Source organism: Cupressus sempervirens, chromosome 4, assembly GCF_028749045.1.
Source record: "Cupressus sempervirens isolate cs-2001-9-10 chromosome 4, ASM2874904v1, whole genome shotgun sequence".
NCBI lineage: Eukaryota > Viridiplantae > Streptophyta > Pinopsida > Cupressales > Cupressaceae > Cupressus > Cupressus sempervirens.
This window is the reverse complement of record NC_143121.1, coordinates 502,146,840-502,171,520: the sequence shown is the minus strand read 5'-3', so window position 1 is coordinate 502,171,520 and position 24,681 is coordinate 502,146,840. Positions and strand designations below refer to the sequence as shown.

At 36.9% G+C, this 24,681-nt stretch overlaps 1 protein-coding gene across 2 annotated transcripts in view; it reads right to left on the bottom strand.

Moving 5' to 3' along the window:
* Positions 1 to 24,681, bottom strand: part of SHOC1 (shortage in chiasmata 1) — a 260,024-nt gene that overhangs the window by 142,607 nt on the left and 92,736 nt on the right. For both annotated transcript variants that reach the window (XM_089825673.1, XM_089825672.1), the window contains exon 3: positions 16,406 to 16,613. In XM_089825673.1, the coding sequence (XP_089681799.1) occupies positions 16,406 to 16,613 (208 nt within the window). The remainder of the gene's footprint in view (positions 1 to 16,405; positions 16,614 to 24,681) is intronic.

Sequence of the window (24,681 nt, the reverse complement as noted above, 5' to 3'; positions counted from 1 at the left end):
TCTTGTAATTCCCAGGATTAGATGCATGACTAGTCTTATGGATTGGATAAATCAGATGCCTAGACCAAGAAATTGGAAACCCAGTACAAACCACCTTAATAAATAGTATAGAGAGATAGGGGCCCAAAATGGAGGCACAAAACTTGAAGAGTTCAGCCTAGAACCCCTCATCATCCGCCGCTCTGCTGCACCTCATGGATCTGATGGCCTCATAAATGTGAGAGGAAGTGAACAGGTAACAGAAAGGAGGCAGAACGGGATGAATAGAAGGCTGTCCAGGAATGTCATAAAGAGTCATAGTGTGGGTGGTTAGGGAGCGAGAGTCAAGGATGGAAGATGGAGGGGTACAACAGGGGGAAAGAGTTCGCCAAAAAAGCTAGGGATTACGGATCAACGTGGAGCAAAGAGATTTACACTGGGAGCCAACGAATGTATTTCTAAACACAGAGATCAAATCAGAAAATTTAGAACTAGATTCAAGGAAGTAAATAAGAATTGAAGGCATCTAAAGAAAGGATAATCGAACTTGAAGATAAGTTTAAAGGATTGAAGAACCTTGGATAAATCCTAAAGAATCCTATTCGAAATCAATGGAAGTCATTGATACAAATGCAGATCCAAAGAAGATGGTAGAGAACTATAATGAAATGAAGGATAATCTGATTAATGGATGGTGAGAATGTTCAAAGGAATGGAGACAAACCGAAGATAAAGTCAAGGAGATGATTCAGAAGGTCTTGGAGCACAATGAAAGATTTGAAAAGGACCTTAAAAGACTCAAGACTAGAGTAAGTGAGAATAATGCAATTTTGGATCAGTTGCTTATTCAGCAAAAGAATTGTTCAGATTGTACTGGTGAATGTTACAGATCAGAATAAGAGGGCAAGGAAAAAGTGACAAATTGAGATGTGGTAAATGAAGTTTCAAAGGAGACACAAAAACAACTTACACTTGCTAAACTCCGGGTAAGACAACCAAGTACACAAAAAAAATTATGCATAACAGTGGTTGTTATATATCCAAAACAATTGATAATAAAGTTGTTGATTGTAAGATGAGAGAGGTGAAGAAGAAGGTTCACTGTTTCAAATGCCAAAATATGAGTCATAAAGAAAAAGAATGTCAGAATCAAAAGGTAGAATCACAAGATCGCAATATGATCAATATATTTTATGGAACCTGCTATATATGTCATAACTTTTGACATAAGGCTAGTCAGTGTAAGATGAGATCTGGAAAGAAGAATGGAAAATGTTACAAATGTGGATAAATTTGACACTGCTAGATCATGCAGATCAGAAATTGTTTCAGTTGAATATGTTCAGAAACTAGAGGTGATTGAGACTCAAAAGAAGGAATGGAAGATAAAGGTCGGTAATGATGACAATTTAATAGTTCCGACTTCAGGCACTAGCTCTACCTATAATTGAGGTCTTTGCTTTGGCTCAAGAGGAGCATGGAGCAAATTCAATTTTTTATCTCCCTTGCCAAAGAAGGTACCGATTGCATTTCAAGGTGCTATTACTGAAGAGGAAAAAATGATGATGCATTAATCATGAGTTGATGATGGCACAAAATTGTGTGTGGAAAGGACGTTGATTACATCATCCATAATCAATTTGAGTGGAATTTTTGAAATAATGAAAGTGACAACTTACAAAAGTAGACTTTTGGAAGCACATGGCATCACTGTCAACAATTTTCAAATACAGATTAAAGCAATAAAGACTTTTGTGAAATTTAGTCATGGCACTCAAGTTTGTTACTTGTAGTGGAAGTCCAAAGAAAGGTGGAAGGAAGATTGTTGAGTTGAAGGAATTTCATCATTGAAAGATTAAAGACTTAGAATTTGCCTTGCCAGAGGACAGGATGGAGGAAGTCAAGGAATTTGGACTCGACATCTAGGTTGAGACCCCATGGTGTAACATCAAGGAATTCATTTGATTCATGTTGAGGGGATTCAATGAGGAAACTTTGATGTTGGACAAACCTTGTGTGGTGATGAAAGAAGTAATTAAAGCAATTACCAATTTGTGTGATAAAGGAGATGAACTAGCAAAGATGTATTGGCAAATAAATCAGTAAGCTATGACAAGGTACAAGCCCTAACAAAAATTGGAAGGAATTTATCCACATTCACTATCTACTCTATAGAATATCCCATAGTTTGCAAACTCTCCAAGTACTCTCAAAGTTACCAAGTACTCTCGATTATTTTTGCTGGCAAGGTACTCTCAAGTTCAACTCTCACGTATTTCTAGATGTAAAAAAATGTGGGTAAAAAGTATCGATGCAGAGAAAACATTAGATTAGATGCATTTTTCACATGATGATAATGCTATAAACTATGCATTTTCTCTGTTGAGATGTCAATTTCTAATTTAATACATTTTGTAATTGAATTCTACTAAAAATATTTGTTTCTTTAAGAGATTTTAAATGTTGGTACTTCCTGAGTTGCCGAGTTTTCAGGAGTTTTTGTCAAATATATGGCGAGTTTTTGCCAAGTTGACAATTTTGGGCTTGCCGAGTACTCTCTAAGTCTGAGTCTGCAAACTATGGAATATCCTATCATAAGGTATGTTACTTATACATGCCTTATAAGGTGCAATTTTGAAACTGTGAAGGTTCAATCTCATCTATAATTGTCTTTATGGCATGTAAAAGTTTTAATAAGGATGTGAAGATAGATGTTTGTAAGATGGTCTTGAACAATTTTTTGTTAAATGTAAAAATGATGAAGGAAGAAGGATGTGGTTTTCATTTCGGTTCATTGGTTATGTGTTAGGTTTTCTAGTTCATGAATCTTTGCCTGGCAAAGAAAAAACAATTTGGCAGACTGAAATTCCTACTGGAAAGAAGATATATAGATATCTGGAGGAGTTGGGTAACAAAGAGGAGCCCTACACGGCATATTTGTTACATCCCAATTTTTTCCCTAATTTCTCTTAGTTAAAATTAGCTGTTGAACCAGAATAAATTTTCAAGTTGAAGTGAAGTTAGTCGTTGTTCCATCATGGTAGTTATAGCTGTCGTTTTATTTATTCATGTTCATGTGAAATTGAAGTAGTTATCTTAAGGCGTTGCATCGTTTTAAAGAAATAAATGAATATATAGTTTTTAGCCGTTGTGTTCATGTGAAGTGAATATAGTTTCTAGCCGTTGTGATCATGAAAATATTTTTTTTTAGTCGATGTTCAGTCAGTTATTATTTACGATGAAATTCCTAACGATATTATTTAATTATGAAATTGATGTTTTGGCGAGAATGATCGTTTTGAAGGTTGTAGGATTAAGACTCGAGGAGGAGAAGCATTACGAAATGAGGTCATACGGAAATGGAATGATCATATGACCTAGTTATCAGGAATATCAGGTTTGATCAAAAGTCGCCATGGCAAGATTGTTAAAGCTTGACAACAAATAAAAAAGTGGGAAGTTGCATGAGCTAAAAATAATATAAGATTTTAAAAACTAAATAAGAAAATTCTTACCTTTATTTAATAGTAATATCATTTAATAATATATCATTATTTTGATTAAAATCATAATTAAATATTTGTAAAGTGGCACTATTATATTAGATCTATAATACAATAATGTCACCTTATATATACTTAATTATAATTTAACCAAAATAATAATACAATATTAAATTATATTAGTAAAACCTTTTTCCACCTTTTGTTCCAACGATTCATAATCCAATCGATGGAAATTCAAATCGCAATGTAGTCTTGTAACGGCAGAAGATGTAAAGCCGTGCAATATCAATTTATATGTGGTCTTTGTCGTTTTCGGGGAACAACAAGAAATCCGCCTATTCATGCTCTTGCCATGGTCTCAGATATCGTTTTTCTATAACCCGAGCTAGTGCATAAAGAAAGTCTCTCTGCTGTGAGTAATCGGTCCTGGGTCTTCCTTCTAAATATCCGTCGACCTCTTTGTTCAGCTTCCAACGTTTGCCTTAATATCTGGTTCCACCACGAAATCATTCATCTGAAATTACGTGAAGCCATCCTTGCATACTATCTGAGCTATGGACTTCAGTATAGGCTGAAGACTTCTCCAAGCAGGACGCCCAGTATACTATAGACAAGTGAGGGTGAACTGAAAATGTTTATATCTCCTTTGCATATGTTTCATTTCCATCTCTTTTCCTGTCCTCTTTTCTGAATCGGGTTGAATCACTGTGAAGAGGATGAATGTACAGATTGAGTCATAATTCCACACTTGTGCTTATCACATTAGTATAATATCAACCGAGTTTTGCAAACATTGTTTAGCAATAATAGTAAGTAATGTCTAAGACAGTGTTGATAAAGAAATTAATAAGACCTCTGATCTCTTTTTATTGTCTAATTTTACCTCAATGTTATTTCTTTCTTGTGTAAAACTATACCAATATCAACCCATGTCATAAATCTGTGGAGTTATGTTATAAACTGTTCTGTATCAATCCATAAAACCAGTAATAAAGATCAAGTCTGAGTACTAAGGAAGATTTGAGAAAGTAGAACCAAAATCTTATGATTAAGTATAAGATGTAATGGATTTAGGCACCGAGGAATCACCGATCTAAAGATCTGCTGATGGTGAAAGGTGTAGATGAATCTTTCACAAGAAAAATAAGAAAGATTATCAGTAATTGTTAATAAATAAATAATCTGATTAGCTCATGTAAATCCACTTTGAAGAATTAATTGTCAAGCTGAGTGGTGGAGATCGGGTTATAAAAACCCACCTCTGAAATCCCTGGCCAGGGCGATAAAAGGGCGAACATGCCACAACAAAATGATCATGTTGTTGTCCTGATACTTCAGCTATTCAATCAAATAGTTGTTGGGACCTCAACCCACCTGAGTACTCCGATGACTGGATCGATGAACATCCCAAGCCTGACCTCAGGGTACGGAGGGCCATTCTATTTATTTAGAACTTGTGGGGGATAAATAAAAAGGTCCACGGTTGGGAGGTTAAGCCTACATTAATGCTTCTCCTCTCACCAAAGTCAAAGCTTGGTCAATTAGTTGGAAAAGTCTTTCAAGTAAATCAGTACGTATCTTTGTTTTATTTAAGTTTCTTTATTTCTATATGTATATAACTGAAAGATTCTTTCCCTGTAATTAGATGTATCATAAATTGATTCTTTAAGTATATTAGATGCAGTTTTCTGATAGTAATTTAGATTAGAGTTAAAATTTACTATTCTCAAACATTAGAATAAATTTGATAATCAATAATAAAAATAGATTTAGAGTTTTAGATTAACTTCAGTATTAATTTAGATATATCTCATCCGATAATTAGAATATTAAATTCAGCTGATTTGTAATTGTAGAATAACTTGATGTTACAATATTTTCTATCTTTTCAAGATAAGCTCATCTCGAAGGGTGTGTCTATCAGTGTTGCACTGATAACACAAGTTGTTATTGGTTCCAACTCAAACCAAGGATCACTAAAAATAGACATCAGCATATTGCGCTTCATGAGAATAAGTGAAAAAGGAAAAGAAGTCAAGATTCAGCATCTAAGAGTGATAATAATATTGTCGAAGGAAAAGAAGAAGAAATTTCTGGAGGCTCATCGGATGGAACAAGAAGGATACATCCTATTGTAGTGAGAGCTATGATGGATAATATTGAATTTGATAGGATAGGGAGTATCTAGGCTAAGTGTTCTTCTACCGACAGGGCTCATCTTTCAGTGATGATTGTTGATCATTTGATTGACAATGGCATATTCATTTTCAATATATTCGATGTATTGTCTGGTGAGCTAGTTTTTTATGTTGAGGTATAGTTGCTACATTATGATGTTGGTTTTTGAAATAGTGAGGAGCGTAACCTTGAGTTACAGGCAATGTCCCTTATGATTGGTTAGATGAAAGCTACTCTATTAAGAAATCAATATTATCTATTGACACATTCTACAATGGCTTGTTGCAATTGATAACTTTCGGGGACAGTGTGAGAAGATTGATAACAAGCTAAACAATATTTGTAAGCTCTACAGAGTTTTCGAAGATGTACATGGTGCTCAGGGAGAGTCAATGAGTTCCAGGCTGAATTGCGTTTTCAGCAGAGGCAGAGAGAAGACCTAATCAAAACGTTTTGGCTTGTAAAGGATGGATAATGTAGTCAGTTAGTGATCGAAAAAATAAAATTTGTGCCTAAATTACCTATCTCAAATTGGACAGGACCTCTTGATAAGTTGGTGGAGTGTAATAAACAAAGTGCTTATTTGCGAGAAGATATTATCAATTGGAAGAAGAGTCTTCTAGTATTGAAGTAAAGGTATAAGAAAGTCTTTGCAAATAAATCTTCTAATTTCCTATGAAATTTGTTTGGTATTTTGTTTACAATTTTGGTAGTGTTTGGCCCTTTGCCATTATGGCGAAAAGGGGGAGGAAAACTATAGAGAAAAAAAAGATTTCATCTACTCAAAGGGGAGTTCTATACGTTTCGGCGTCCATAAATTCCTTTTTGTTTCTGGAAGTTTTTCCATCAATGTTGAATGTGGAGATTGTTAGACATGCCATATTGTTATTGGCATTGATTTTCATTGACATCAAAACATCCAACTGACACTCTATTGGTATTGGTTGTTGTGTGACAAGTTTTGGTGTATATCACATGGTTGGGCAAATAGTATGGTCAGCCTGACAAAAGCATTACTTAGAATGAAGAAATCCTACATTTTTTGTTCAAATTGGTCTTTTTATATCCAATTTCTTATATCAGTTCTCTTCATTCATTTTTTTTGATACAATTTGGTTAGTCACCAGCAGCATATCTAAAAGAGAACATTCTACATTCCTTGTTGGTAAACTTGTGTACCTAATTCTTTTGGTCCTGATTATCGGTACACCTATTGGCTCTTGGATGGTTGATTAGACTCTTGTTTGGGATTGGTGTTGATCAATAATTTTTCTCTTAGTAAATGTCCACACTAGTTCTTGGTTTTCAGTTTCATCAGTGTGATACCTGAGGTCGCCAGTTTATCCACTGATCATAAGGAGTCCATCTTTTGGTCTTGGTTGAGGCATTCCTGTGGTGTTGACATTTTTGCTATATCTTTCTATATCCTATAATTGACCTATTTTTGTAATAATGTGACATGGTGATGATGTTCCCAAATTTAGGTCCACTGCTTGTAATTATATGTAACAATTGAATTTGTGCATTGGTGGTATCATATGTCCTTGTTATTGCAGCCAATAGAAGTGATCTTGAATACTAGTATAAATAAAGAAAACCTTTTTGTATTTGAGTCTATAACAATGTGCAATGAGTATGCAGGTCGATGTGCAGTATATGATACTTTGAAGTTTCATGTGGTGAATCTATAATGATAGTGTGAGAAACTCAAACAAGTTGATTAGGGAGGCGCATATAACTCTTAACTGGAATTTGCAAAGGTTTGACACTATACTCTATTTAAGTTTCACTTTTCATTCTGTTGGCATTGAGCCTTTGTATTAGATGTGAGCCTTTCCATATTTGAGGCGTGGCTATTCAAGAAGTTATCCTGCCACCAATACCCTTTGTGAAGGGAGTTAGTCCTGTTGTACTTAATAACCTATTTGGTGTCACCTTAACCGAAGTTATTACACATTTCATGAGAATTAGCTTCTCTCTGGTTTTTCCAAATCCACTTATGAACCTAGTGCTCATTGTTTCGATGTACCCATGCTTTTAATAATTATCTTTTGAAGGTGTATTACTCTGCTTTAACCGAAAGATATTAAGTATCAATAAATGCATTTTAGAAGTTTACCGACAGCTAGAAAAGTTTTATTAGTTGTGTGGGAATAACTAATTCACTTTGCTCTCACTTATTTGGCCTATTCAACAAAAGTACTCCCAGAAGAGATATGGAAGGCCCTTGGCAAACTAACACTCTGGCTTCACACTTTCTACTTAGTAGGTGTCGACCAACATGGTATAAAACCAATTAGAATGCTCATGGCATGGAAGGTTATTATTGGGACCCAACTGCTCTTCATTGATTTTGTTGCCAAAACACTAGAGAGAATGGGGTACGACACTCTTCTTGGCAGGGGTAGGCTCATCATAGACCTAGCCCACCACAATTGGAAGAACACTCCATCAAGAGTGATGGGGTAAAATATGTCATCAACCTAAGGAACCAAGTAGTAAGGCAAGAGTTGGCATCAGACTCGGAGTTGGAAAGAGGGATGGAACTAGATGATGATGAGATTTTAAGACTTGGGAATTTCTTTGAGGACAAAAAGAGTTCCCTCAATAGACTATTTCACTAGCAAATAGAGGACTATGAAATATTTTATCCCAACTGCAGTGTACTACAAATTCTAGAGATTGAAGCTGAGGAGGAAGTAAAGGGATCCACAAAGAAACCAAGAATGGGAACACCAGAAAAGATGGTCATAAGGATGAGGAAAAAGCATCTTAACAAATTTAAGGGAAAAAATGTCGAGGCTAAACAAGGATACCAAGGACCACAAAAACAAAGGGACTCGGAGAGATAACCAAAAATCCAAAGGGAAAATGTGAAAGAGTATAGTGTGAAGATGAAATCCACCCACGAGCAATCATATGTCATATAGCTGAAATGGGAGGGAAAGAAAGAAGTTCAACTGTACGTCATTTGATTGAGAGTAATACACATCATCTAGTTCGTATGGGAGATACTAGTAGTGGAAGTCAACATATGGACCATATATTGAATTCTTTGCATTTGTGTCATATGACCAGTGCTTGAGGGATTGACAGGGTTGTTCATACGACTTGTGCAGAAGGGATTGACAGGGTTGGCCATACAACCCTTGTTGAAGGGATTGACTAGGTTGGTTGTATGACCCATGTGAAAGGGATTGACAAGGTTGGTCATACAACTTGGGAGGAAGAGATTGACAAGGTTGATCATACAACCCATGCAGAAGGGATTGATAGGGTTGGTCATATGACCCGTAGGAAAGGGACTGATAGGGTTGATAGGAAACATACAAAGGATAAAATTAAACAACATATGGATAAGAAGCAACATACAAGCAAGACCCATATTGTTGCATCCCCCAAGCATATGGTTTGTATGGTCCATACCATTGTCATATTTTGGAGAAGAAAATACATAGAAGCTTGGAGGAATAAGAAACAAGAAAACAATAATTTTTCTTTAGTTTGGAAGATATGTTTTAGGTAGCACCTAGTCGACATAAGGCAGCAACATATGAGAGGGATGTAGGGGAGACATCAAAACAAACTGAGTTTGTACATGTACAACCAATGTTGCTTCCTAGCATTGTGCCAAAAAATGCATTTGAGTTGCCTTATGAGATTGTGATACAGGAGGCATAGAAGGTGTCACATGAGGTAAAGACTATACGAAAGGAGTTGGTCGTACTGCTGGAGGTTGCACAATAGGACATAATACAAATGGCAGGCATATGAGGGATGGAAGCCCATCGAGGAGAGATGCTTGTAAACAAGAAGAAGATGGAAGTTGACACCCACATAGTAGTTGGTAGTGGGGAGATGGCAGTGTGTACCGAGGTGGTAGCTGACACCCAAATAACAATTGGCAGTGAGGAGATGGTAATGCACACCAAAATGGTAGCTGATACCTGATGAGTCTTAATTGTGTCTTATTTTCATTACCCTTTCTCCCTTGTTTTCCCTTATCTCTTTATCACAAGGTTCCTTTTTGCCAATTTACTGATAGTGAAATATGCTATTTAGTACTTCTTTAAAAGATGGGGGAATAATTCCCAAAGTAATCAATTGTTCTGAAAATGACACATTTGAATTTGAATTTTCTACAGGAACTGCATAATGAACGAGAAGGCTCATGACACAAATGTATTGGGTGTTGAAGAGTTGCAGCCTTGTTTTGATTACTATCAATTAGTTAGGCTATTTTGAGTTCATAGTTTGAAGTTACAAATGAATCAAAAAAAAACTTTGGGTTTGTCTATTTTATGGTTTAAAACTAATGGACAATGCCAAAACATAATTTGTTTAATTTCGATAGTGGCTTACAGCCATAGTCTCCCGAACAAATTCCATTTTAGTATTTCGGTGACTATATAAACTCATGTATATAGAAGACCTTAAGTTTTGATATATAGAGACTAAAAGCTTTGTTATAAACTCTTGTGGTGTTAATATGTTGATTGGAAGTTGGATCGGTACCATAGTTGTGTGATTAATTCCTCTGCTCACCTTGAGAACCACCCTCTTAGGAATCTTGGTGAGTCTGTTTATTATCTATACAACTTAGTTGTGTGATCTCATCTATTTTCCATCTTCATATATGTGTGATTTGTGCGGTTTCATTTATCTAATTCAATTACTTTGGTTCGAACAATTATTTCATTTTTGTGCATAAGAGAAAAATGGATGGATATTAAGAATGCAATCAATATCATGTTTGTGAAAGGAAGAAAGTACATTTGTGATATAGTCAATTGAATTCTAACCTCTGAATTCCATCCAAGCCTGATCATTCCATTATATTATTGCCGCTTCATGCCATTCCCCTTTCACCGCATTTTGAACCTCTTGTGACAATCCACTACCATTCTCCACTTTCTGTATCAAGACTTCTTATTGCTCATACTGCTTTATATACCAATTGTCACCAAAGACTTCCTGTCACAACTAAACTTCCTGTTGGAAACAAAGTCCATCCTAGTTCTCATTGTTAATAAACATATCAAAGTATTTAATGAATGATTTTCAGTATTTATATTTAACTGGTTGAATGTGATTATTAATGGTAATTTTTAGCACTAATGTTGAGTTGAGCTGGTATGATTACTGACTGTGAGTTTCACTATTGGTATTTGATTAATTATTAATGTAATTAGATCAGATCTAAGGTAGATGTCATTCTACAAGTGTGAGTTCTTTTAAGAGAATTTTATTCTTTGGAGTGTGGATTTTGACTCTCTAGTTAAAAGGCTTTTTACTTTGATTCCTTAGTGTATGAATTAGGTTGCATCCACAACCACTTGTCTTATTATCTTCATCCCTTGAGCTGATAGCCACTATATCTCTCATCAACTTACGAGTCCCAGATTGACAATCTTAGGGCATTCCAATCCAAATTATATCCCAAAACAATTCATCAAAATAGACCCCACCTTTACCCAACAATACCCAAATGGCAGTTGGCAGTAGGGAGCTGGCAGTGCGCACCAAGGTGGTAGCTGACACCCAGATGGCAGTTGGCAATGGGGAGATGGCAATGCGCACCAAGGTGGTAGCTACACCCATATGGCAGATGGCAATGGGGAGATGGCAGTGCATACCATGGTTGTAGCTAACACCCAAATGGCAGTAAGGAGATAGTGGTAGGCACCGAGATGGAAGGAGACAAGCACAAATAAGAAGGATAGCTCAACAAAGTATGCCACACAAAACACCACTCTTTCTAGATTAGGGGGCAAATAGGATAGCGTTTACACTACCACAGGTGTCATCTATTGCACACTTGGTCGCATTAGAGAAGTTACCATCAGCTAAGGTGGTAGATCTCAGGACACCTAATCCTGCCTACATCAGGATCACCACCTCACATAGAATTTAAAGAGCTCACTCTTTTGCACTTATGGTCACCCTTGTACCCACACCAACACCTCCAACTGGAGTAGAAACCTCAGTGACTCCAATCACCACTTTAATGGCACCACCAACATTGGATCTACATACATAGATGGAAGGGATAGAAAGAAGTGATTATCGAAGGAGATATGGACACGTGAGCTGACATCTTGTTGGAAAAATTCCAAATGGAGGTGTAGGATTTATAGCCACCCTCTCCCACCATGATGATGGGACACTAGAAGGAGGCTACGCGGGCCCAACTAGAGATTACGGAAATTCAAGGAAGGAGTTAGCATGTGAAGTGATGGAGCCTAATTTCCGCAAGAATAAGGGCCTCTTTCTTTTCTTAGCTCTCTCATCCTGATGAAGGATCATTGAGTATGATCCGAAACGTTGATGCTGATAAACTCACACACAATCTCACCCAAAAGCATAAAGAGAATATCATGGATTGTGGAAATCTATTACAATTAACCCTTATGATATCCAAATGTCCTTGTTTACCATTAGTTTAAGACAACAATTAGTTGTATGTTGAATGACAATAGTCATAAGCAGTACCACCATCACATTGAATAAGTAGCCTGATATGTCATCATAAGCAAGATGAAATAAATATAATACAAAGCAAGAAAATATCAATCTAATAAGATTCTATGCTTCTAGCACATATACAAAGTAAGCAATGAATAACAACATGAAACTCTAGGAAGATTGACAAGTGTTGTGGAATCAATCTTTACATCCACAAATTGCAATGGTTTGAGAACTTGGAAAGTCTTTCACCAAAATCATATGTTTATGAGGCAATATTTTCAAGGCTTTCTATCAAACGATTCAAGTATATTCTTAGCATTTACGTTTTGGCAAAACAAAAACATGACTCAATGACTGGCATACTATAAACCAATCAATGCTCTTTATCTAGTGATTTCACATTTGGTATACACGTCTACTAGTGCGGCGCTTGATATTTACACCCTTCCAGCATTGTCTTTCGTGCAATGGCTCTCTTCAATAGCATTTCCAAATGAATCATGTTCCTTTGATGTTTCTAGTTTGGTTTGGATTGGGCAAAATTGACAAATCACTCGTCATTATTGAGGCGTTTAGTCGAACAAATCAGCCTCCATGAATGTCTACTAGCTATTCCAAAGCTTTTGTACTCATAGAGGTAAGGAGAACGATAGCAAAGATTGTGGAATTTGGCTTTATAATAACCAGCTGCTTTGATGGATGATTAAAATCTGTTACAAAATAATTCATCTTGTCAAAGGTTTCAAGAACTCAGCTTCGTATATATGGGTGTTTTGAAGAAAAAACAGGTATGAAGGATTTGCAGAGAAGAATGAAAACTGTACTCTCCTATTCATCTCTAACAAGTTGTGCAGCAACACCTTGCAACTATTATTGAAGGGTGGGGGTAGGCAACCCATTGGCGCTCGCCCATATTGAAAGTGAGAATGCTAGCAAGCTTCTATTTAGCTAACCCCTTACTATCTATAGGCCGAACAAGTCTTTAGCGAATCCCAAACAATCTATGCTTTAAGAAAAATTAATAAAGGAGGAATTAAAAATTTAGAAAAATTGAAGAAAAGGAAAAAGAAAAGAAATCTAGAAGCAATGAGGGAAAGAAAAAGGAACTCCTCAACACAGTTTTCTCCAACCTAACCCTAAGAAGAGCCTTAAGAAGAGGTTATAAAAGCACCACATAGAAAAGCAAGCAATCTAAACGTCCTACATGGTGTAAAGAAGCACAAAAACTTTAGTACAGCTCTCAAAACGAGAAATTAGTTTGAAGCCGTCCAATGCCAAGCCAAAATAGGAAGTGTAAGGTGCTAGTCATATGGTCCAAGGGGGAAGGAAGCAATAACAAGTCGTATGAACACATAGGAGTCAAAATTACAGCAAAGAATAGGTAATGCTACTAAAACCATACGAAGGAGCAAAGCCACCAACACCATACAAAGGAAGAATGTATGAGTGTCAAGAAAGGGTGTACAAGGTCAGCAAAGGAGTGTATGGATGTGTTGGCCCCGTAAACAAAGAATCCATACAAACAAGGTCCATATGCAAGAAACTCGTACAAGAAAGGACAACAAGGTTTATATGAAGCTAGACCAAATTAATATAAACAAAGGTAGCATCCAACCGAAGATAAACTGAATCAATACAAAGAAAATTTGTATGCGAGATGACAATGGACTGATAGCATTGTTTGTACAAGAAAGGAAGACGACATCGGTGGGAAGGAGGAATTAGAGGTCTAAGCCGAGGGTTGCTAGAACTAGGAGGGATACTAAAGAGGATATATAATATGGTAAAAACAAGCACTGGGAACCCTAAAAAGGGCACAACCAAGGTCAGTTATAAAGGAGGAAAAGATAAGCAGCTACAAATTAAACACACCATAGCCTCTACAAAAAAGAAGAGAAAAGCTAAAGGCATGCAGGAAAAGATTAGAGCTAAAAATGTCACATTTGAAAGCGTCTCTGGAAGTGAATGCGAATGTTGGTGGGAGAGTGGAAGACAATCATCCACTAAAAGATGCATTGGGAAAAGTAGAGGTAGATAGACTTAGTTTCATGCCTATCTTTGATTTAAAAGAATTTGAGCTTGTGCTTCGAACTACGATTTATGGGCATGATAAGAAAACACACAAATTTGTAATTAAGTACCAGCAGCAAACTATTACAATTTCATATGCTCCCAATTAAGTTAGCAAATTTTTTGGGGTACCATATAGAGGACAGACCGGAGAAAAACCCTCATCCAAAATGACTACAAAGAAGAAAACGAAGTGGCTACAACTCATTTGCAAGAAAGACCCTGCTAAGAAAGAGTGGGAAAGCATATGGAGCGAGGTAATTATCCTAGCTCCATAAATCATAAGTATAACCCTTATATAACTCTCTCAATTATTATCCTAGCTCTCTAAATCATTTGTACTTCTAGAGAATGTAGCGCACATGCTAATTTAAATACATGTATAAACTATTAAGTGTTGGACTCTATAATTATTACAATTCTAATTAATTCTTGCTGTGTATGACAATCTAGTCTCATTGTGCAAATTTGGTTCCTTTTTGCTATACTCCTCTTGTCCAAATCCAAGCTTGCCTGTGTAATGTTCCCGTTATTAAATAAATCATTAATCGAACTAGTGTTAATGGGCCGATTGATTTAATATATCTCGGACCCATTTTTGTTTTGTTTCTAGTTTGTGTTGTTGTCGGCTATCTTTGTACACCCTCGGAAAGTTTTTCCCGATGGGTATTTAAGCACGGTTTGTAGGTAGTCATTAGGTATGCAATTTGGATTATTTTCTCTATATTGCGAATTCCTGTTGGAGTTCTTTGTTGTTTGCCATTTCGGAAGTGAAAGACCTTCCCTATTTGGTTATCTGGTTTCGGTGGGATTTAACCCTCATCCTATTCCGTCGGCTGCAACACTTTGCTTGGATTTGGCAAAATCGGAGTATCATCTTTCGGCATATTCACCTAAATCTATTATGTTTATGTATGAACAAGATTGCATTCATAGTTGTGGTTTATCACTCCTGGCTCAAAAGCCTAACCGTGTGGCTTCCGAAACATTCCCATACCTCCTTTTGTACGGCCCTCTTATCGTACTACATTGGCACACTGTCTACGTACGAACACCAAACGATACGGCCTTCACCTCCAATCTACCTACGGCCAACAGGCCTCTCCGCACAACCATCAGATCTCCTCTCCATATGACCATCAGGCCCCCTCCCATACAGCCATCCAACTCTGCCAGTTGTACATCCCATCCCTATATACCGTACAACCCACTTGCCAACGCACGGCCAATCTATTTTCCATCCTGCACACCGTACAGCCTCCACATCAAACAGGTACCGTACGGCCTATCTAGGCCTTCCTATTGCCTGAGGTATTCGAACAATCTCCAAACACCCACACGCACAAATCTGTTACTAGGGGTCAGGGGGACATTGGAACATTACACCCTATTTCTTGAAGATGATTGAGTGCTTGCCAGTTAAGGCCTTTCTTTTAAGGGTAGGCATTCTATCTTCATTTTTCTCAAATGTTGTTATTATTATGTCTCCTTTTGATGTATCATGACCAAGATATATAATACAATGTGCCTCAAAGAAATGATTTGACCCTAATATTTGGCTTTAAGAAGGAATAGAATTTTGGAAATCTAGATGAAACTATGAAAATACATGACAGTATGCTGTCTCAATTATTCCTTCAACTTATTATTCTTGAACCTTAATTTATATTAAAACATTATATTGTTTTAATATTTAATGTAAGTTCTTGCTTTCTAAATGTCAAATGCTGGTCTCTATTGTAGTTTTCCATCCTTGTCATTATTTTACAGCATATATCATCTACTTTTGGGTCGGTATAAATATTTTGTGTAGCTCTGAGCCTTTTTATATATGGAAACCCTTTATAAAGCAATTGTGTTCCAATAAGGGATGAGTACACAGTAGAATACGGTAAGCAATGGAAAATGGTAACAAATAATTTGAAAAGTCCTTACAAAGAAAGAAAAGAGCAAGATCTGGAAGAATAAAGTCAATGAACGCATTTGTGTAGCTAGGAGCCTTTTTATATATGGAAATCCTTTATAAAGCATTTGTGTTCCAATAAAGGATGAGTACACAGTGGAATATGGTAAGCAATGGAAAAATGGTAAAAAATTATTTTGAAAAGTCCTCCTTACAAAGAAAGCAAAGAGAAAGAGCTGGAAGAATAAAGTCAATCAACGTATTTCTCTAAATACTAGTGCAAAAGAGTATTTGCTATTACCTCTTCAGTTATTGAGTTTGCGAGCTTTGTCAAAGTCTCAGTAAACAAAGATGAGATCATTTTCCCTCTAAATTGAACTCTGATCAAATGTATGTTGCATTTATGAGCAATCCTTGCAATAATGCAAGAAATTTGGGATGAGAGATCTGAGTCGTCATATTCTACAATGCTGTTAAACAGGTCAAACGGAAAAGATGCATTTATGCTTCTGCAAGATATAGAAAAGGGAAGTAGTTAGATTCATAGATGGAAAGACAACAAAAGAGAAGCATATGCTATGAAGTAGATATAATTAAAAAATAATCAGAATGTACATCCAACATAAACAAAAGTATAATAAAATATAAAATAAAAATGTCCATCAACCATAAAGGAAAACAATAAGAAGCTTTCAATATGTACATTATTTTCAATTTAGTAATTTACTGATGTTATTATGATCAGATGCATTTTTGGACAAAATGTAAAAAATAGATAGCAAGAAGTCATAATGATCACAGAGTTGTATTCTGCTTCATGTCACAAATGAATGAATTGCCCAGAAAATTTAATTGTCACACCCCAAAGAATAAATCATCCAGAACTTAACTATAATGTTCCCTTCTTTTCTGTGTTTCTGTGGCAGATTGGTTAGCCTATTTTCCTCATCCCGGTAGGTCAGTTGGATGTCAAAAGGGATGCATTTCCAGTCACAATTTTATTTATGATGGAATGTAGAAAATAAACTAAAACTTACTGGCTCGACATTGCTCAAGTTACTATACATTATAAAATAACATTATAGTATAAAGTGACAATATAAAAATAAAATGATGTTTATCCCAGATTGCTTAGTGGAGGCTTATCAACCGCCTAAAGGGACTTTATAAACAGGGTTGAACTCTTATTTGGACATGTTATCTTTATATCTTATTGAATGTGATTTCTCCATTGTTGCTGATATTCAGTGACTAGTTGTTCTAAGGACAAAAAATTCTTGGAACCCAGAAGGTTTGAATGGAAACCCATTCCTTCCATGTGAGGTGGATTCACCCTAAGTTGACCATTTATTAATTTGCAGCCTTTCGAAGAAAATAAGTATGGAGTGAAGAATTATAATACAGGTTGAAGTTGCAAATCCATTCCAGCAGAGGCACCTTGTTTGGAATTACATGAAAGGCACAAGTTTGCATAAGATTAAGTGGGAACTAGATAGGATAAAATCAATCACAGCCTGAAGACATTCTCACAGAAAATAGATGAGGGCAGAAGGTACTATATATGCTATTCCCTTGTATCTGATTACCTTGTTGGCATAAGGGGAAATTAGTAATCAAACCACGCAGCATTTCCTCATTAGGAAGTTGTTCTGAAGGCAGAAACTGCAGCTGGGTTTGGGGGGCATTCATTTACTAATCTGATATTGAAGCATTTGAATTTAAGTGCTACTGTTGCTGAACGTCAAGGAGAGGAAGCTACAGCGAGTCGTCAAGTTTCTGGGCCTTCCATGGCAGGAAACTAGAGGCACAACAAGATTGTAGTTTTCACAATTATATTGGCTGTTGAAAAGTCCAGTGTTCTGCTGGACAAAGAACAGTACCAGGTACGAGCATTCTCACTTCTAAGTGCTGTTTCTTCTTATCCTAGTGCTAGCACGGTTTGGAAGAAAGGTTCTTTTGTTTTCTTAGCAAATCATCCTTATTGTATAATCAGAATTTCTCTTATAGTTTTCAGACAATCAGTGAGGGTGTATTTTTTTGGTTGTGTAAAGGAAGCAAGAAAAATGTTTGGTGAAATGACTATGAAGGTTTGACTTATTGTATTTTCATGCAATATGTTTGATAATATCATGCTGTATAAGTATCTCTTCAGAATATTATGACTTTGTAATGATACCAGCTGAATGTTTAAGTCATGCAAAGTATTTATTTGACTGTGCATTGAGAACTTGTGAGGTTTTTATGAGGTTAGGCATCAAACTCAATTACAAGCATACAAAGCAAAACCCAGAAATTTCAGATCAGACTTTGGACACCAATTGTTTGATGAAATGGCTACGGACACAAAATTGAACCTTTGAGGTCAGGTATGGTAAGGGTTCTTACATTAATTCGAGCACCCCAATGAATGAATTGCCCAAAGTAATTTTACAATGAATTAATATATTAATCATTTATGAGTTTAAATATTTTTTATGTATACAATGTTCTACCAAATCATAAATGTTTTTTTCTTCACATAATTCCAATAAAACATTCAAAACCTTTTTTTAACAAATAAATAGAATGTATCATTGGTTTCATGGAGAAGAGCCCTAAAAGAGAATGCCATGATATAGACTTTACCCAGATCTTATGTTGTATAGAGGAATAGTGATCAGTTGTAGCTTCCAATCAGTCTCATCATAAAGATTTTTCCAATACCGAGCCAAATTTGTAATAAGGTTAAGGATTATACCTATCTAGTATACCATGAGCTATATTGTAATGTCCCCTTTTTGGGACATTAGAAATATTAAGGGCATATTATATATAATATTAAAATTGACTTGAAAAATGTGGTCTCAAAATATAAAAGGTTAACCTGAGTTGGCCTAGTGGTGGAGAACTTGTACTCTTGAAAGAGAGGTCACAAGTTCAAATCCCACTGGGGGGTAGGGTATGTACGCCTCGTTTGTAGCGCCAAGCGCCTCTCAAAAAAGAGTACGAGGTAGTCCCATATCACTGTCACCATATGTAAACCCAAAAACTATGGCATAGTGTCGTGGACTATAAAACCTACCTACTTACTTACTTTTTCTTTTATTACAAAGTGGGCAAAAAGGACAAAAAGAGATAAGAAGAAAGGCCAGGAAGGGAGTCGAAGAGTCAAAGCTATGAAGATAAAAGGAGATGAGATTCATTCATTTGACATGCTTGATTTATGCTTCAGTTTCAGTTTTCTCTCTTGTGAGCGTTATTCAGAAAGCTTCAGCTTTCAGCTAGTAGGAGGACGTAGCCCCTCGTGCCGGCAGATAGTGGACGCAAACCCATTGTCCGAGGAGACATCAATTCAGGTGTTGCATAAGCGCTTATAGATTCTTATTCTAGTATTCCAATTTGACTATTAAACTATTTATAAGATTGGATTTGTTAGTGCTTGTTATTGTATTGCTGCTATATAATGCAATAACATATTTTAAGGAGTTATAAGAGTTTGCTGGTTTTTTATATTACTAGTTTGTAACGCATTGTTATATGCTCGAATCTTGAATATTATTTTGGAAAGAACGGGTTATTATCTTGTGGAAAATCTTCTGGTTTTATCGTTGTATCGTATTACATTTGCTTATGTTTGAGTTTTGAATATTATATACAAGAAGAAGCTGGATAAATATTTGTTGAAATTTCTACAGGTTTCGATTGTGTTCGTAATACATCTGCAATGTTCAGTCCTAAATATACTGTTGAAAAGGAAATTGAGTAAATATCCGATTTGGGATATTTTAGCAGTATCAAAGCCGTGTATCCTACCAGTCTGTGAAATCAAGAAACTGAAGTGTTACAATCCTAAAATATTTATTTCTGGGTTGAGGAAATCATTCTAGCGATTGAATTAAATTTTGGGGAATGATTCAATACAAATGAAATATGTTTAGCAGCATGCAGAGGAAAAATTCTGAGCTGAAATATTTAAGAACTATTTACTTTGTGGCCCTTGCTAATCTATCTTGAATATGAGCCGACCAGATAGATTGAGTGAATTCTTAAATGTTCCCTTGGCACTTCTATGAACGTTACTTTTTTTTAGGCAAACTAATATTAGCAGTAGTTTTGAAGAGGGAGATGACATATTTTTAGCAAATCATATATCAAAATTCAGGTATCAGTCGTACCATTTGCATTCCTTATTCTATCTAATTAAAAGCATATGTTCAGTCCCGTTATGTTAGCAGTTGTGGAAGACATACAGTATCAATAACAACAGGGAGTGATATCAGTACACTCATGACAACCTACCCAAGTAGGTTGGGTCTTAGACGGCATGGAATAGTAATGGTGTGTGGCGGATACCATGCATGATATAGTAGTAAGCGAAGGTGACAACGTTAATATCAGTCCCAAGTTGGCATAGTTCCTCTCCAATCATGTCACCGTGAGCAGGTTGCACAACAGGCTTTTCCTACAACTTGACATCCAATGTAGCCCGAGCCTATCACGACATTTGATTTGGCCTCACTATGAGTCACACATCATGTGCAGGTTCACGTCCATCAAATTCAAGTCTATTGGTAGCTGCATCGAAGGGGAATTCTAGCCGTGGGGTAGGCAATATTGAGAAGTTGTGTAATGTTCCCTTTTTAGCATTCATAGCATGTTGTTGTCGTTGGCCTATTTCCCCACTGTCTCGTAGGCTAACCAGGACATTAAAGGGACTTAGAGGCCATTTGGCCTAGATAGTTTCAGTTGCAGGTCTTTCTGATGGGTTCTGAGGCAACTTTGGGCATACTTACTATTTATAGTAAGTCATCTTGGACATGGTCGGACATCCAGTGGCAGCGGTATGTCAATGGTAATTGTTTAAAATCGACAAGAAGACTTGTTTATCATTAATAAGATTTGTTATGCATTGATAAAGCTATTTTATAAAGTTAAATTTAAATATTTAACTTTATTAATGCATAGACTATAGTTTGTGGGAAATATTTAAATTAAAAGAGTCCCCTTTATTTTATAACACATTGGAGACATAAGTTACATAAAGGGAGTTATGTTTTATCCCACATTGAGAAAACGAAGAATGGAGCTCTTGTGAGAACACTATAAAAGAAATGGAAGAGCTTCTTTTACGCATGGTTGGAAATATCAAAGAAATTGGAGAATTTTCTGGAGGTTATGTCTCAATAGTTTGAAGGACGAAATCCCTTCAAGCTGAAAATCTTGACGCCATTGAAAGATATGGTCTTGAGATTCAACAGGGTAGCAATCCGAAAAAACAGAAACGAAAAAGTAGTCCGAAAATGCGGAACCAAAAAAGCAGGCGGAAAAAGCGGAATCGAAAAAGCAAGCGGAAAAAGCATAACTGAAAAAGCAGGCGGAAAAAGCGGAATCGAAAAAGCAAGCGGAAAAAGCGGAACCGAAAAAGCAGGCCGAAAAAGCAATTCGAAAAATTAAAGCAGAAGAGGCAGCATTGAAGGAAAATTATTACAGCCATCTACAACCAGGTTCCCTTGTTAGTATTGTTTTTTTTTAGGGTATTATAAGTTTCAGCTGTAAGTGTGCATTATACCAGCATTGTCATTTTGGTAATCCATGTAAATGCCAAAGTCTTGGCCATATTTCATGAGCATTGTATTAGAAATTTGATTGCAATCAAAAAGATAATAGTTGCTGGTGTCATTTAAGCAATTCGATCTCATTATTTATCAGCTAGATAGTTTGCATACCAACTGTTTGCAAAAATGTCAGTTGGCTGTAGGTGTTCTTTTCTCATGCTTAGATCATAATATATGCACTGAATATTGTCAAAATTAGGAGCACACTCATGTTAGGTCATTGTGTAGTTCATTGTAATCTTCTATCACTAGATTCTCATTGATGCAAATTGGAAAAAAGTCATTTAAAGCAAGCTGAAATACTATATCAGTCATATGTCTCTTGCATGTGAATTGTTTGACAAAATTCTTTGAGCCTTCAATCAGCATCTTTGAGAGCAGATTTGAGGAGGGTTATTACAGTGGTATTAGAGCTTGCTTGCAAAGTGTTTGACGAAATGTCAAACAACTGAAGTATAAAGATTTTTGGTGTTTGAAGAAGTTATAACCTGTTGGGGTCATTACAGTGGTATCAGAGCTATAAGTCCTGCCATCCTGTGGAGGTCTTATAGGGAATTTGAAATAGCCAGATAAAGAGAAAAAATGTTTGAGAAAATGAATGCCGGTCCAGATCAGGGAAAGGAAAGATTCTTACAATTATTAGACACCTTAGCACAGGGACAGCGATCAGCAGAGCAAAGAGCACAAGAACAGAGTCAGAGATTTGAGCTTATGATGCAGATGATGACTTGTCAAATGGGGTTGAATGCTAATGTGGGTGGAGGAAATAATCGGGATGGGGCACATAATGGAGGCGAACAAGTTGGGAACAATTTCGATTATGCACCCCAGCAAACTAGGACAGTGAGTTCGCGGCCCATGATTCCCATATTTCCTCCTAGAGCTCCAGAGCAGCCCGTACCAGAGCCCCAGATCACTAATATATAGGACCAACTGAGGAGAGATTGGGAAGCCGGAGGTCCAGATTTTATTGCTGCAATCACCTTTAGGGAGTATATAGATGTGCGGATGAAGCATATGCCACGTGGACATGACAGGAACCAGAGCTATGAGCTACAGAAGAAAGTAGGAAAACTTCAGTTACCATATTATGATGGCTCGGGGAAGTCTATAGCAAGAGCTTGGGTTCAAAAGCTTGACACATACTTGCAATTGAACCTTATGCCTAAGGAAGAAGCTATTAAGTATGCAGCAATTCACCTGGATGGGTTAGCACACAAGTGGTGGCATCATGGTATGGTCACTATGGGTCATGCACACATTACCTCATATGTGGAGTTTACGGAGAGACTGATTGAATGCTTTGATAGGCCTAAGGATCATACCTTCCCTATGACAGGCAGAAACTTGTATGAGGAGTTTAACAGACATGCAGATTCGATACAGGGAGACTTCAGCACATCTTCAGGTAATGGTTTATCTGCATCATCTTCACAGGCAGAAGGGGTTACAGATGTTGTGCAAGTTGAGCCAGTTGCATCAGAAGGTGATATCACAGGCACACCGGATTGTGTGATTGACACAAATAGTGATTCCAGTACAGTTGGGTTGGATGAAGTTATAGCAGTTGGGGATATTGTCATGTTTGAGGATAGTACAATTGATCAGAAAGTGAGCATTCAGGACTTTGCAGAAAGTGAGTATCAGGCACAGTTGGATGCTTCTTCACATGAGATAGAGGCTAGTAGCTCTTTACTTGGTTTGGCAAGCCAGCTGAAGACAAGGGACAAGAATATTGTCACGGCTTTAGCCCATCATGATAGGATACATGGATTGATTGAGAATCACATTTGGATGATTCAATTGCAAGAGAGACAGAAAGGAGTCAAAACAGGTTCTACTTGTGATGACTTACAACAGATCAAGGAAGGCATGGAGGCAATGAAGTTGGCTCTCCAGGATTCTGAGGGACATGTGGACGAGCATTGTCTTGAGGTGAGTTTAGTTCGGGAGTTAGCGCATATAGCAGGGACTTAGTTTCCTTTTACAGTCGGGTCACATGTTGATGATGATGTGAGTACGTCTAGCATTCACACTCCGGATTCAGAGACTGTAGACAGGTTCATGAAGTCAATTGGTATTGTTCACATTACTCAGGTGAGAGGTTTACTTGAATTTCCAGTTGGTTTCCGTTCATGGATTAGATGTTGGGATCTTTATCTTAGTACTTGGGATCGTTTTGACTGGAGATATTTATCATTCTTTGGTAGTAGTATCTGTTGCACCATCATGGACTTGATTAGTAGTTTGCCAGGTGTAGTTCTCATCCATGCCAGCAGCGTGTTTGATGCTGGAATTAGTTTTTACACACCTTTGTTGGGCATTGTTCATGTATCCAGTCGACCATTCTTGTTGGAATGGGTTGATGATCTCTCAGATATGACAAAGTTTACAGAAGAGTCCCAGGATCTGATTATTACAGATGACACCCAGGGGGATGTTGTGGACAGTTTTGAGGACTTAGTCTCCTCAACAGTTTCCTTTGATACGGAGGTTTATGTTGATGCTTCAGTCACTCCGTTTGATGATACAAGTTCAGCAGATGGACTGCAGAATTTGGATGCCAGTATTACAGACGATAGCTATTATGAGGTTACTCCTTTGGACAGTGTACCAGGGGTAGAGTATAGGAGTTTGACCAGCCAACACAATCATGTGTCTAGTCAGCTGAGAGTTAGTGAGCGAGACATTGCTATTGCGTGCGAACATTTTGATGTTGCTTGCCAGTTGTTAGCAGTTTATGGATGGGGTTCTCCTACTAGTGATGAGCAAGGAGGCAGTTATCTTTCCTTGACAGAGATCCACTCTTTATGGGAGGCTATTCGGATTCTGAGACAGAATTATATGCAGTTGGTAGCCGACAGAGATTATCTTATGGAGTGGGGCAATACAGCATATGACGCATTATTGGTCAAGGAAGATGAGGTGAGTGAGCTTACTCAGCAGCTCGAGATGACTTCTGAGTTTCTTGAGAGTACGAAGT